The 15,174-nt window shown below is 47.4% G+C and overlaps 1 protein-coding gene across 1 annotated transcript in view; it reads left to right on the top strand.

Moving 5' to 3' along the window:
- PLCB1 (phospholipase C beta 1) overlaps positions 1 to 15,174 on the top strand; it is a 323,846-nt gene that overhangs the window by 195,764 nt on the left and 112,908 nt on the right. Inside the window, exons 6-9 of the mRNA XM_030236244.2 lie at positions 1,100 to 1,153; positions 1,656 to 1,731; positions 6,500 to 6,600; positions 7,960 to 8,126. Of these exons, the coding sequence (XP_030092104.1) occupies positions 1,100 to 1,153; positions 1,656 to 1,731; positions 6,500 to 6,600; positions 7,960 to 8,126 (398 nt within the window). The remainder of the gene's footprint in view (positions 1 to 1,099; positions 1,154 to 1,655; positions 1,732 to 6,499; positions 6,601 to 7,959; positions 8,127 to 15,174) is intronic.

The raw sequence follows: 15,174 nt of genomic DNA, 5'->3' as shown, positions 1-15,174 counted from the left end.
ATGTGTCATCACACGCTGCAGCAGAGCTCCCTGTCTGGAGCTGCTCTTTGGCAGGTTTTCAAGGCATATTAATTAAAGATGAAGTCACTGGACACACTGTGTGGATTCAGTGGCAGGCAAGCATGGCATTCCTGTGTCTTTTCCCACTAATTAATAAATCACTTGGAAACCGTAAGGTTTCCCAGCTCCTCTGCACGGATGCCAAATCAGTCACTTAAGAAATGTATGACTTTGAAGATTAAATTATTGCCCCATTATAATCAGTGTACTAAGCAAAGGGTGGGTTGGAGTCCTGTCAGATCCCTTTTGTTGAAAGAGAAGACCAGATTGCATTAAAGCAGAATGAAGGGTTTTTTCTGTGTGACATTCAGTTCCTTGGAGCACTGGAAGTGCAATAATAAACAGATTTTGCCCATCTTCTGTTATTTCTAACTTCCTTGGTTATAGAGGAAAACAGTGTCACCAAAATGTAGTTAAAATTTTCAAAAAACAGAAGGCAAAATAAAAGAAACTTTGGGTTTTTTTTTTAACAACTGCTGTGATTTTCTTTGTTTTAATCTCCCTCAGTGCTGGGAGTTGTGCTTGGTGACACAGTAGCACGAAAGGCTTCAGTTTCCAGAAGATGAAACTGTGAGGAGTCAAGGATTTGTGGGAACGTTCCTATCCCAGTTATCCTAGTTTCAGCATGCACTGTGGTTTTGAAGTGGTTGCTAATGGCATTTTCTCTTGGGAAGAAAAGGAAAGTTTATTAGAACCACGCAGTTTGTTCTTCTTTTGGCAGACCACTGGGTGATGTGAAAAAGCTGAGTTTTTTAACAAAAAAAAAATCTCCTCTGAAATATCTAATATTGCCAATATCTAATAATATCTTGCCACGTTTTTTACCAGATGATGTTAGTGCAAAACTCACTGACAGTTATCTCAGGACAGACAGGAGAAGGTTTGTAGTCAATAATGACATCCCAACGCGTTTTCATACTGGGAGAAGGAGCTGAGTGGGACTTGCCACATGATCAGATCACCAGCCCAGAGCCAGGAAGGGGATGGAGAAGGCCTTGAAAAGGCTGTGAAATAAAGCAGGGTGCTTTTCTCTCCACAGCTACACGAAACTCAAGCTGCAGGTGACTCCAGAGGGGCGCATTCCTCTGAAGAAGTAAGTGCTGTTCCCTTCCTTACCACGTGCTCTCTGCTGACTTTGGGCTGTGAAGATGTGTTGGGGTTGAGCATGGGACCCCTGTGCCTAGAGGAATCATTTTACCTTCTTTTTCTAACAGTGGTGATGGGGTGTCTCTGTTGAAATGCCCTTTGGGCACAGACATTCTGCCCCTCTGCCCTGCTTCTTTCCACTTGTGAAAATTTACAAAAAGAACAAACAGCAGCATCGTTTCTTTGTCTCAGGATGTGTGAAAATAAACAGATTCAAATTGCAATGTCAGTGGGGGAATGAAGATCCCAGTGATGGCTGAAATAAATGCCTGCTGTGATAGGGGCTGGTGTGGGGCAGAGCTAAAGCTGAGCACTGCCAGCAGTGAGCAGCCAGCAGATGGAAATAAACAGCTAAAGAGGCAATAGGCTGCTGAGAGATATTCACCCTTGAGGCACCAGGGCCATCAGGGCCTGTCTCTAAAGCAGCCCCTCTGTTTGTGTCCCTGCAGCATCTACCGCCTGTTCTCCTCGGACAGGAAGCGCGTGGAGACGGCGCTGGAAGCCTGCAACCTGCCCTCCTCCAGGGTAAGCAGCTCAGCTCTGCTCTCTGCAGCCTGGGCTGTGCCCTCTCCTCTGGGCTGGGCCATGGCTCAGCTGCTGTGCTGCCCTTGCTGCTGGGGGCTCCTCAGAACAGCTCCGGCTTTCCCACACTGAGGGTCTGAGACCCCTCTGAGCGCCTCTGCTCTGGAGTTGTTTGGGATCAGGGGCACTGGAGGAAGCCTGAAAGGATTCAAAGGGAGGGCAGAGTTTGTGTGACCTGCCCTGGAGGAGTCCTGTGAGAGCATTTGACCTGTGCACAGTTTCCAAGGCTTGGTTTCAGTGTTAGCCTGAGGTGTGATCTGTAGCTGGAGATAAGTGACAGGTTAAACCCCCCTGCCTTATCCAAAAGGTGCTTGAAGGAAAGGTGGGAATGTGGTGAGCCATTGCATCCTGCTCATCCAGGAGCTCTGCTCAACCCAGAGCATTTCCAGGATGGTACCTGGCCCTCAAGAAGGTCTTTTTCAGATGGGAATGACCTCGAGCAGGTGATTCCAGTTAATGCTGGAGTCACAGGGACCACAGTGGGACATCTGCTCCCACCTCCCTGCTCAAGCTGGGTTTTAATCCCAGGAAAGCTTCTTGCAGCATAATTCCTTCTTTCAGGGGTCCAAGAGGTGGGGTAAAACCCTTCTGTAGCAGAGAGAGCCTGCATCTCCTGATGCCTTGACTTAAACAAAGCTCTGTGCTGGGAGGTTTCCTTGACATCTGCTCCCCCAGTGGTTTAACAGAGCCCATTCCTGGAGCTCCAGAGCAGTGGGGCAGAATCTTCCCCAGCCAACCCTCAGACACCCCTTACAGCCAGACCTTCCTTCATAGGTTGAAATAAAATTCCAAGGAATGTAGCAAAGTAGGTATAAAATACACAATAATCTTATCTGAAGTAATACTGTGAGGTTAGAAATGTGGAGAGAAAGGTTTTGAAGGTGAGATTCCATTTAATTGATGGCAAACAAGACAAAGTGTGCAAAAAATAATCTCTGAGGCTCTGCTTTCTGAATCATCTGATTTATTCCTTCCGTTTACTACATGTCTCTGAAAAGAAAATTTAAATATCATTTGGGTCTTTGGAAGAAACTGCAGCCTTTTCCTGCTATTTATCTAAGTAGAGCCAGTTTTACATACACACTGCTGAATGCTTGTTGCTGGGATACCATCTTGAAAATTATTCAGAGTATGAAGGAGAGCCTTTCTTTGGTTGGGACAAAGAGGAATGTGCTGCATACACCAGAGAAAACTGTGCCATCATCTTTGGAAAACACTGAGGAAGGGCAAAACTGAATCTCGTGGAGGTAAGGGAACAGAAGAACAGCAGAACTTCAGCCACAGCTCCTTTCCTTTGTGTCCCTGTTTATCTGAGCAAGTGAAATTCTCAGCTTCAACCTCCAGCTTTTGTGCCCTGTTGAACTGGAGGACACATGGTGTTCCCATAAAGCCTTGGAAGAGCAAGAGCCTCCAGCAGCGTGCAAGATGTGAATACAGGGAGTCTTGCTCAGCCAAGTAGCACCAGGTTATCGAGAGAATTCATGGAAATCTCTCAGGGATGGCAGCAGTTCAGGCTCTGGATTTTGATATTCATGGATTTTCTCCCCGGGGCTGCACACCTCTCATGGAGCTCGTTGGCCATGAGCTTCTCACCACGTTTGGCTGCAGCTCTTGGAACTGAGGAGTGGCTCTTGGAGCCTGGGGCAGTGCCTCTCACAGTGACCTGGGCACAGGGGACAGGGGACAGTGTCCCTGTGTGACTTTGCTGTGCCAGGACAGTACCCCATCCACCAGCCCCCCTGCCCAGGGAATTCTTTGTGTCTGTGCCAGACCCTGTGGCACCAGCTGCAGGCTCTGCATTTAGGGAAGAGGAGCAAGAGTTCTCCCTGCCCAGGTAATTGTTTTCCTCCTGAGGAGTAGCACCAGAGAGGACCCTTGGAATTGCTGGAAAGAAATCCTTTATTTTGTCTTTAAGGACCTGAATAAGGGGTGGATTCTCTGCAGTGCTGAGTGAGCTGAGCAGCAGGGCATGATCACAGGGGGGTGACCCATGGACCTCAAGTCAGGCCCTTTTTTAATAATGGCTTTATTAAATTCTCTCTTTCTGGGTTACAACTGGACTCTGTGGGGTCTGGCAGAATTAAGGCCTGATTTTTGGAACAGTTATCACCCAGCAGATCTGAAAGGAGAAATCTCTTTAAACAAATGTTTAAACAAAGTTTTAAAATACCCCAGTGAATTTCTGACTTTGGGATCTGATTCCCCCATGTTGTTGCTTTTTTAAAAAAATCTTGGCTGTTTTTTGGAAATGGGGTTGCTTTTTGTTATTGTTGGATCTTTTTGTTTGTTTTGGTTAAAGGTAAAGAAATAGAATTTGGAGAGCTTTATTTTAGCTGGCCTTTTGGCTGTGAAAAGTGGGTTTTGCCTTCTAGTTAATGTGGAGGTTCCCAGTGGAGCAGCAGTGAGCTTCACAGTTAAAATAAAATAACCAGCTCTTGAGTCCAGTCCGTGCAAATAATCTGAATTAGCTCTCATGCTGCCAAAGAGGTGACAGACTGGATACAGATGTTGGGAAAGCAGGCAGGTTAGCAGGCAAATCCTCAATCAGCAGGGCTGGAAATCAGAGTCTAATGAAGGAATGGAATGGAATGGCAGTACTGAGCTGAGCTGGAAACGAGGGCTGCTCTCGTGTGCTGCAGAAGGTTTGTGCTTTGTTCCCTGGTGTCAAGAAGAGATGAGCCCATAAGGTGTGTGGGTGGTTCCTCTGAAACGGGGATGGCTCAGACCAGGCTGAGTAAGGGGGCAGTGTATTTTAATCCCTGGGGGCAGACAGGCTTTTGGAAGCCAAATATCGCTGTGGGAGCTTGTGCCTGAGGTGGCTTTCCTCTCCCACCTGGATGTTTGTGGTTTGCAGCCCACTGATGATGATGCTGGTAGGAAATGCCTATTAAAAGTTCTGTACCCTTCTGCCTGAAGGCTCCTGTTGGTTATTCTCCTTGCAGTGGGTGCTTGGAGACACCAGGGAGGCAAACTGGTGTCTGTTAGTTGGGTCTGAGTGGCAAATCAGAGCCTGGATCTCAGGTTGTTGGAAGTTTGTTCAGCTGGGCACCTTCAAATCCCTTGGAAAGAAAAAAATAGTACCTAGATGGGGAGGCTGTAGTTCTGTGGGGATCAGAGAACCATCCAAAAGGCTCTGGCTGAGGAGCAGCACCCTGCTGGACAGGGGTTGTCAGCAGAGGAGCAGGGGAGGGCAGGGTGCAAACCCTAACAGGAAAAAATTCCCAAGCTTTGGGAATCCCAGCCTGAAGGCAAACACAGGTGTTGGCACTCAGAGCTCCCCAGCCTGGATTTTTCAGTGTCTTGGGGGCAGTGCCACTGGCAGCCCTCCCTGCAGGGAGCTGTTTCCATCCTCTGCCCTCAGCATTCCCACTCCTCCATGCACCCTTGCACCACTCCTGGCTCAGGGATTGACCCCCTGGGAAACACACAGGGAAGTTTGGAACCAGCTCACCCTGCAGCCTCTCCCAGTCTGCCAGGAAAGGGAGGGCACAGGGCTCTGATGGGGTCACCCTGGAATGCTGGAGCTTGGAGATGGTTGTCCAGGCAGAGCAGAGGAGCAGCCCAGACTGCTCAGTGTGGGACAGACGGACTCCTGGGGACAGAAACAGGACCAAGCCCTCTCAAGGCCAGGTGGGTTTCAGGTGAGAGGAGACAAAGCGAGGCCTGTGGCATTGTTTATTTATTGTTACCCAAAGCAGGAAGAGCACAGCAAAGTTTCCTTGGTCTGACAAAGGCTTGAGCTGTGCTTCAGGTTCCCCTGGCAACGCTGCTGAGCAGGCACAGCAATGCAGGCACTGCTTGGCCAGGCAAGCAGCTTTGTGCCCAAGTTACCATCCTCCTCCTCTAGTTCATCCCTTCTGGAGCGTGGAGAGGCATCCTGGGAGCCCCTGGTGCTCCCAGAGCCCACGTGCCACAGCTTTGGATGGAGGACTCTCCAGCTTCATGCAAAGGACTTACCCAGTACAGTAATGGCCTCCAGTAATTTGATTTTTTTGGACAAAAACATAGTGAGGGTGATGAAATTGTCATCTAGAAGATGGACTAAATTTAAATCACTTTAAATTGTAGAGGATGTAAGAAGAAAAAAAACAAAAAAAAGCAGGCATTTTGTCCTCTGCAGGTGAGCATTTTTATCAGCTCCTCTAAAAGCAGCCTGGTTGCCAGGTGTGTTCCACTGAGTGTTTGGGACAAAGGCAATGGCAAAGCTGTGCTGCTCGAGTCCTGCCCAGACCTGTGGCACCTTGAACTGGCATCTCCAGGAAGGAAAAGGCAGAATCACTGCTGCTGAGAGGGAACAAGTGTATTAGTAGTGACACAGTGACCCAGTTTGTTGCCCAGCTGTGTGACAGCTCTGGAAAGATGAGTGACATCCTCACCCCCTGTGCTGCTGCTGTTCTGCTCACTGAAAACCACAGGCTCAGCACTGCTGGGGTGAGCTCAGAGGCCTCAGCAGGGCTGATAGACATTTCTCTCCTGCTCAGAGAATGAGGTGGCTGTGCCTCATAGAAGCTGACAGATATATTTGGATGTGTTCTTTAAGGATGTACTCTTTCAGCTGCTCTGGGATTCAGGGGAACTCACAATCCTGCGGAATCTGGGCTCCTCTGGGTGGCAGGAAGGCAATCAAAGGCAGCCAAAGAGTGAGTGCTCAGTTTGCAAAGGTCTTACAGAAGTGCTGTGTGTCTCTCACTGTTTGTTTCCCATCTCACAGAATGATTCCATCCCTCAAGACGACTTCACGCCAGAAGTGTACAGAGTGTTCCTCAACAACCTCTGCCCTCGGCCTGAGATCGACCACATCTTTTCTGAGTTGTAAGGAAGGACTCTCAGTGCTTCATTTATTTCCTTTTCCCATTCACTGGTTTTCTGGGCTGGCCAAGGCAAAGTAGGTTATTTACACTCGAGCAGCAGGCAGTGCTGGCCAGTAACAGATTTAAATGTCAAGCAGGGCTGTTATTTAATCTTGGATCAAGGGCTCCTTCTCTCCCAGCCTTTTACCTCCACTTCTGATGGCTTGAGTTTTAAAGGAATTTGTTCCTAGAGGAGCAGAACTGCCAGGTCTTGTTTTTCTGCATTGACCAGGACAGTTTAGGTTTCCAAGAAAGTAAAGAAAGAAGAGTAATAAGCAATAACAGCACGAAATAGGCACGAGAATGTGTATAATCACCCCCAAAAGCTTCATGAGGACTGGCAAAAAAATGCAGTAACTTTTAGGATCTGTGTATGATGAATTCACGCCGTGAAATTAAACTAGCAGCCAGCTACAACTGATTTCATCCATTCAGTTGTGAGCTCTGTAACTCCTGGTGCTTCTACAGGAGCAACCAGGAGTTACAGAGCAACCTTGCAGCAGCCTGTGTACTTCCACTTCCAGCAGAGCCTGATCCAAGGAGGCAGGGCAGGGAGCACCATGAGAGGACATCAATCTCCAGAGTACACCCCCCAACCCCCAAAGCAGCTGGTGAATGTATTTCACAGCCCCACTGTGCTCTCATTCCCCTTTTGGGGCTGCTGTCCCCAAGGTCAGGGTTTAGAGGAGCACAGCCCTGTCCCAGGAGAGGTTTCCCATTGCTCCCTGGCAGGGCAGGACTGGGTGCTGCAGACAGCCCTCAGCTCAGCTCCTGGCCCAGAGGCTCCCTGGATTTCTGTCTGGGCACAGCTTGGACCAAGCTCTGCTCTCTGCACTGACTCTTCTTTGTGAAGAGCACCTCAGAGCTTTTAGAAGGTTTATAAAAAAAAGGACCCAGGCAAATTAGCAGAATAATGAAATCAGGGCTGCTGTTATTCAGCAGTAAACCCAAATAGCTGGGCCAGGAATGCCAGCAGGGTGTTTGTGGCAAGCTGGGGATTGAATCCCACGGCTGTTTTCTCTTTTGCTTTTTTAAATAGCTTCATTCCAAGAATTCAGAGGGATGAAAGGCTTTTAGCACTGCTCCAAGTCTTCCCATTGTGCCAGTAATGCTGAACATTGTCAAAGATCTTCCTCCTAGATGGCTGATGGAGAGCCTTTGGCAAAATAAATTAGTCCAGAGACAGAGTGGAGCGATGTTTTTGTTGTAGGATGGTTTTGTATGAATCTTGTTTCCATTTCCTCAGGAAGTCTCAGACACAGAACAAGAGTTCAAGGAAGTGTATTAAAATGACTTTGCTGTTGCTTTAATTTCTCTCCAGTGGTGCCAAGAGCAAACCCTACCTTACTGTGGATCAGATGATGGACTTCATCAATTTGAAGCAGCGGGACCCACGGTTAAATGAGATCCTTTATCCACCACTCAAACAAGAACAAGTTCAAGTGCTGATTGAGAAGTATGAACCTAACAGCAACCTAGCAAAGAAAGGTCAGTGCATTTCACACCCCTGCTGCACTCAGGAGCAGGAACTCAGCTGTCCTACATGCTAGAGCAAAATTTGGTTCAAAGTCCAGCTGCTTTCCCAGCTGTCTGCTTTGGGACCACACAGGCCAGTGAGAATTCCTGTGGTGCATTTAAAATGTGGGGAAGGATGGGGCTGCTTTCCCTGCTTGCTTTGCAGTGTGTGGGATTGACAGAAGAGCTGCTCTGGTGTGTGCCCCTCAGCAGAAAGCTGACTGTCACAGTGGCTCTTTACCAGCATCTAAGTGGAAAGAAAAAGATCAGGGACAGTGGAACTCAGAGCGTGATAATTCTATCATTTAATAGCACTATTAAGTCTGGCCCTCTGCTTTTGGATAGAGTGGTCTACAATGCAAGCTATGAGATCAACTCAGTGTATTTCATGCTATAATCAGAAAATTCCCTTTTGAACATCTCAAGTGTTGTCAGGACTTAGCTGGGCACTTAGCCAAAACCAATGAAAGAGCTCCTGCACAAATCTCTGCAGATTTTTGCTACCACCACAGGTCTTAAAATAGCATTGAGTTTGTATCTGCATCCTGGTTTATTCCAATCCACATATCCTGATGATCAGCCCAGCTTTTGGTGTCTTTACACTTTAGAAATTTTACATGCATGGGAGTATCCTGAAAAACAGATCTAATATGAAGATAAGATGGTTTGGTCCAGAGATTGGACCAAAAAGTCAAAAAAGAGACTCACCCAAGAGTCCAGAGGTGAACTGAAGGCACTGCCACCTCTCCCTGGAAGCCTTCTCACCTTGACATCTTCCTGAAGGAAATCGATGTCACCATCAATGGTCTCTCTCACACACTTCTAATTTTCTTCTCTTAAGGCTTCTGATTTTTCTAGTCCAACCCAACAGAGTGTTTCCAGAGGTTTTGCTGGAGGGTTAAATCCTGCTGCTTGGCCATATTTATGCAAACTGTCTCTTGACATCAGCAGGAGCAGAACCTTGAGGAAATGGATCCACGTTGTGACCTCCTTTCTCATCTGTGCAAATATTGGAGCTGAACCCTCTGCTTACCTCATTTCCCACCTGCAGCAGGGAAGTCTGTTACCTAAAAGATCATCCTTGTTACCCAAATATCAGCACTCCATATCAACCAAAGAAAGGATTGATTAGAAGGAGGTGTGCTGGTGTGCCAGAGTCACACCTCTGCCCAGCAACGAGGAGGAAACATGAAACAGAGCCCAGGGAGAAGGGTGCTGTGGTGGTGTTTGCCCCCAGAGGGATCTGTTCACCCTGTTCCCTTTGGGGCACACAGGTTTTTGGGGTGGTGTTTGCTCCCAGCCCCAGAGGGATCTGTTCACCCTGTTCCCTTTGGGGCACACAGGTTTTTGTGGTGGTGTTTGCCCCCAGCCCCAGAGGGATCTGTTCACCCTGTTCCCTTTGGGGCACACAGGTTTTTGTGGTGGTGTTTGCTCCCAGCCCCAGAGGGATCTGTTCACCCTGTTCCCTTTGGGGCACACAGGTTTTTGTGGTGGTGTTTGCCCCCAGCCCCAGAGGGATCTGTTCACCCTGCTCACCCTGGGGCACACCTTTGCTGTTCCACAGGTGTCTCTGGTCCTGGGTGTGATTTGTGCTGCTCCTGAAGAATCAGTTCTCTCTGAAAATGCTGGCCTGAGCAAGGGAAAGGCAGATCACAGAGAGTTAATTCTTTTAGTGGGATTGTTGTGGGGTTTTTTCTTTCCCCTTTCCAGGCTTGTGCACTGGGGTCCAGCTGGCACAACCTGAGAACCACCCCTGTGCTGAAGAACCACCTCCCTGTCTGGCAGCTGAGCTGCAGGAACTGGCAGCAACTCCAGTGTAAATCCCAAGCTTACAGCCTTAAAATGACAGGAATTGGCTAATCAGGGATGACATGGGGACACAATATTTTCTGTGCATCTGGGAATGCAATTCACTGTATATTAAATGAAGTGTAGGTGTGCATTCATTTCTGCACTCATGGAATCATTGTCAGAAAATGCTTGGTGTCTATAAAATGTCACCAAAATTAAGCACATATTTACAGCAGTGATTTAACCTTTTAATGTGGTGCTCTGGAAAAGGGATGATCACCCAGGCTTCCTGCTGCCAGGGCTGTTGAAGTGAAATTTCCAGTCAGTTTTTGGCCAGAAACATGAACACAGGTCCCCAGACAACCTCCAGAAGTGTGATGCACATGCTTGTCAGCAAATAAAATTTCATGCATTGAAAAGTTATTTTAAATAAAATCAGGGAATTTTTTTTTTTACCTTGAAAATGTACATCCAGATTTATGAAGTGGAAGCCATGTGCTCCCTGTTTGGATAGTGCTGGACCTTCACTCCTTGATGATTGCTCTTCCTAATTTCCTGCCCCAGCTCTCTGTCTGTGCACATCCACTGTGCCACAATATTCCCTTCTAATGATTCTCTCACAGCTGATTAAAGTTGAGTTGCTGTGCAGTATTCAGGTGCTTTTGGGATCTCACAATGCCCCTGGTCCCCATTGCAGCCTGCTGTTGCTCACCTGCACTGCTGTGCACACAGCAAGCAGGGGCTGTCCATCATGTTTGACATTTTTGCAGCTCCTCGGGTACCTGGTACAATCTTTTGCTGGTGAGGTTACAGAGGTCTGAGTGAAACTCCTGCCTGTCACTGATGTATTTTAGGTGCATTTATTGCTGGGATATGGTGGAGCTTTTGCAAAATCAGCACGAGGTGGGTTTGACATCTGCACAGGTGAAGTGTCTGCAGCAGTGTTGTACTGTGAGCTGCTGTGATTAATGCTTTGTGTCGTGCTGGGAAGGAGATGAATTCCCTGCAGAGCTGTTCCCTGATCAGCTGGGAGCAGGAGCAAGCCCCTGGTGGTGCTGAGCAGTCTCTCCCTGTGTGCTGGGAGGCTGGAGAAGAATTTCCCACAGCTCTGTGTGTTTCCCATTCCACAGAAACACGTGGCTCTTCCTCACCTAACAATGCAATTCAATTCTGAAAGTTTCTGAGCTCAGAGGGAGCTTTGAGAGCTCAAATCCCAATGTCTCAGTTGAAAGCTTTCATTCTGAAAGAGGTGAGGGCTCTGGAAGCCCCAAGCCACAGCCCCTGGGTCACTCCCACACTCCAGGAATGCAGGAAGAGCTGTCCCCAGCACCAGGCTGGACATGAAAGCACAAACCCAAGGTCTGCTAGGGAAAGGAGTGTGAAAAAACCAATATAAAATGTCTGCTTCCACATTGTCCTCGGAGGGAGCAAGGCAAGGGTTAGGTTATTATCAGCCTTCATTTTTAGAGTGGTTTTTGTGGTGCAAGCTTTAAAAATAGAGCGTGAAAGTGCTTTAAAGTAATGGCATAAATGTGTTGGTTTTTTTTGTAAGGATGAATTTATTTAAATATTCTCTCTGCTTCTTTAATTTTAAAGGGCCAGACCTTTAGATCTGTACAGAGAAAAAGAGCTCTGCTCTTACATTTCACAGTGTTTCCTTCTCCAGGTTTTCTCTCTATTTGCTGTGTGTCAGCCTTGGTTTGACAGGCATTTGTAAGGATTGCAGAGGAGCTGGTTGCATGGCTCTCTCCATGAATTCCAGTATTAATTCTGATTTGCAGTGCACATTTATTGGTAGTTGTTGCGCTGAGTTTTTCTTAGGTAATAAAATAAATTAAGCAATTATCATTCAATTAAGTTCTATTTAATTTTATACAGCATCTATTGTATGTATTTTTCCCATGGCAGCCTTAACACCAGGCAGTATTCACTCCAGCATAAATGTGGTTTTCCTCCTTTAAAATTGATGCAATTTAAACATTTTCACCCCACTGCATTAAATTCACCTTTTATTAAGTGCTTAGGAATAATTGCACCCTGGATTCCTTTGGTGGCAGCAGGGGCTCATTTCCTAGGTGACAGATTTTTATGGCAAAAACAAGCACCATGCAGCCACAGCTCTACTTTTAAGACATACTTCATAATATTTAAAGCATAAATTCTGACATACAAATCACTCAGGCAAATGGTTGGGATGAAACATTTGTAGGAAGTGTTCCAACAGAACAGCTGGAATTCTTTGGCCTCCCAGCTGGACAGTGAGAATGCTTCCCCAAGAGCCCTTTAACTTTGGGGTTGTCAGTGTTTTCCAGCATTCCAGGTGCACAGGAGAAGAGCTCTGTGCACTGTTTCTGTCTCAAACATTGACAGAACAATAGATCCCAGTCATGATTTCGTACTCTCTGAAATGTTTAAGCCACACCAAAGTTGTAGGCTGGCCCAGGCTGCCAGCAGCAAGTGCTAAGCTAGGTAGATTACCAGAAAACCTTTTTTAAAAATTGTTTAAAATATATATATCTGTGCAACAAGTGTTAGCATGGATAATGTGTCAGCATAAATATGTGAATGCAAACTATTTGTCAAAATGAGTTTGCAAAATGTATTTCTGTAATACTCTGGAGGTTGCTTTTTCTAGTTAAGCTGTAAAATTAATTTCAGACCTTGCATTTGTTTGGAACATTGCATCTCAAGTGAAAAACTAAATGTAAAAATCCTTTAGAACGGAAAGTCTTCAATTACAAGGAAAAACAGAAAACTTAATGGTAACCAGTAACCTTCAATAGCCACCAGTAACCTTCAATAGCCACCAGTGTCCTTCAACAGCCACCAGTGTCCTTCAACAGCCACCAGTAACCTTCAACAGCCACCAGTGTCCTTCAGCAGCCACCAGTGTCCTTCAGTAGCCACCAGTGTCCTTCAGCAGCCACCAGTGTCCTTCAGTAGCCACCAGTGTCCTTCAACAGCCACCAGTGTCCTTCAACAGCCACCAGTGTCCTTCAATAGCCACCAGTGTCCTTCAATAGCCACCAGTGTCCTTCAATAGCCACCAGTGTCCTTCAGTAGCCCCCAGTGTCCTTCAGTAGCCACCAGTGTCCTTCAATAGCCACCAGTGTCCTTCAACAGCCACCAGTAACCTTCAATAGCCACCAGTGTCCTTCAGTAGCCACCAGTGTCCTTCAATAGCCACCAGTGTCCTTCAATAGCCACCAGTGTCCTTCAATAGCCACCAGTGTCCTTCAGCAGCCACCAGTGTCCTTCAATAGCCACCAGTGTCCTTCAGTAGCCACCAGTGTCCTTCAACAGCCACCAGTAACCTTCAACAGCCACCAGTGTCCTTCAACAGCCACCAGTGTCCTTCAACAGCCACCAGTGTCCTTCAGTAGCCACCAGTGTCCTTCAACAGCCACCAGTAACCTTCAACAGCCACCAGTGTCCTTCAGTAGCCACCAGTGTTCTTCAACAGCCACCAGTGTCCTTCAATAGCCACCAGTGTCCTTCAACAGCCACCAGTAACCTTCAACAGCCACCAGTGTCCTTCAACAGCCACCAGTGTCCTTCAATAGCCACCAGTGTCCTTCAATAGCCACCAGTGTCCTTCAACAGCCACCAGTGTCCTTCAATAGCCACCAGTGTCCTTCAACAGCCACCAGTGTCCTTCAATAGCCACCAGTGTCCTTCAAGAGCCACCAGTGTCCTTCAACAGCCACCAGTGTCCTTCAACAGCCACCAGTGTCCTTCAATAGCCACCTGTGTCCTTCAACAGCCACCAGTGTCCTTCAATAGCCACCAGTGTCCTTCAGTAGCCACCAGTGTCCTTCAACAGCCACCAGTGTCCTTCAATAGCCACCAGTGTCCTTCAGTAGCCACCAGTGTCCTTCAATAGCCACCAGTGTCCTTCAACAGCCACCAGTACCTTCAACAGCCACCAGTGTCCTTCAACAGCCACCAGTGTCCTTCCACAGCCACCAGTGTCCTTCAACGGCCACCAGTGTCCTTTAATAGCCACCAGTGTCCTTCAGTAGCCACCAGTATCCTTCAGTAGCCACCAGTATCCTTCAGTAGCCCCCAGTGTCCTTCAACAGCCACCAGTGTCCTTCAGTAGCCCCCAGTGTCCTTCAGTAGCCACCAGTGTCCTTCAACAGCCACCAGTGTCCTTCAACAGCCACCAGTGTCCTTCAGTAGCCACCAGTGTCCTTCAACAGCCACCAGTGTCCTTCAATAGCCACCAGTGTCCTTCAACAGCCACCAGTGTCCTTCAATAGCCACCAGTGTCCTTCAACAGCCACCAGTGTCCTTCAACAGCCACCAGTGTCCTTCAATAGCCACCAGTGTCCTTCAGTAGCCACCAGTGTCCTTCAATAGCCACCAGTATCCTTCAGTAGCCACCAGTGTCCTTCAATAGCCACCAGTGTCCTTCAGTAGCCACCAGTGTCCTTCAGGTGGGGAGCCAAGGGACAGTGCTGGCACAAGAACACACAGGGATCCAGTGGCCTTGAATACCTTTAGGCTGGAAATGAGGAAGACTTTCCTAAAAACAAGATGGTTCTGGCACGGAGTACCAGAGGTGGTGAAGAGGGCAAAAAAAGCAATTGTTGTTAGGAGAGAGCTCAGGTTGTTTATGGAAGGGATTGGCCACTGCAGTGCCTGCAGCTGCAGAACCAAGTTTAAAGAACAGATAAGGAAGGCCCTTTAAAGGGACTAAAATCCCTTCTTTTCAGCTGATTTGCACTGTCTTTGCAGTGCCACCCCTTTGTTCTTTTCCACTTCTCTTTACTATTAATCTATTTTCAGTTGCAGGAGTTGGTGGAAGTAAAAATGCGTGGTTTTTCTCTTCAGATGTTTTTCAGCACTTGGAGCACACTGACACACTTCTCTTACCTCTTCCCCTGATACTACAGGGCAGTCTTTTTGGCAGGTGCATTAATAGCTTTTGTAGAGAACTATCACTTAGCAGAAAAATTCCATATTTTTAGATATATTTTTTGCCTTCCCTCCCTGACTTGTGCTCATCTCTTAGTGCAACTTAGCAATTGGAAGTAAGCCAACATTTAACATTATTCCACCTCCCAGGACCACTCTGAGGCATTGCACAGAGGATGTTTTTGAGAGGTTTGGCAAGACAGTGACATATTCCAGTGCTGTCCCTGTTTCAGGTCTGTCAGAAATAGCTGTAGTATTGCTGGGATGGAGGGTGTTTTTATCTGTCTGATTTCAATCCTTTCCTCTCAGC

The sequence above is a fragment of the Serinus canaria genome, chromosome 3 (assembly GCF_022539315.1).
Source record: "Serinus canaria isolate serCan28SL12 chromosome 3, serCan2020, whole genome shotgun sequence".
Classification (NCBI taxonomy): Eukaryota; Metazoa; Chordata; class Aves; order Passeriformes; family Fringillidae; genus Serinus; species Serinus canaria.
Note: the sequence above shows the minus strand (reverse complement) of the source record. Positions and strands in the feature narration are given on the sequence as shown.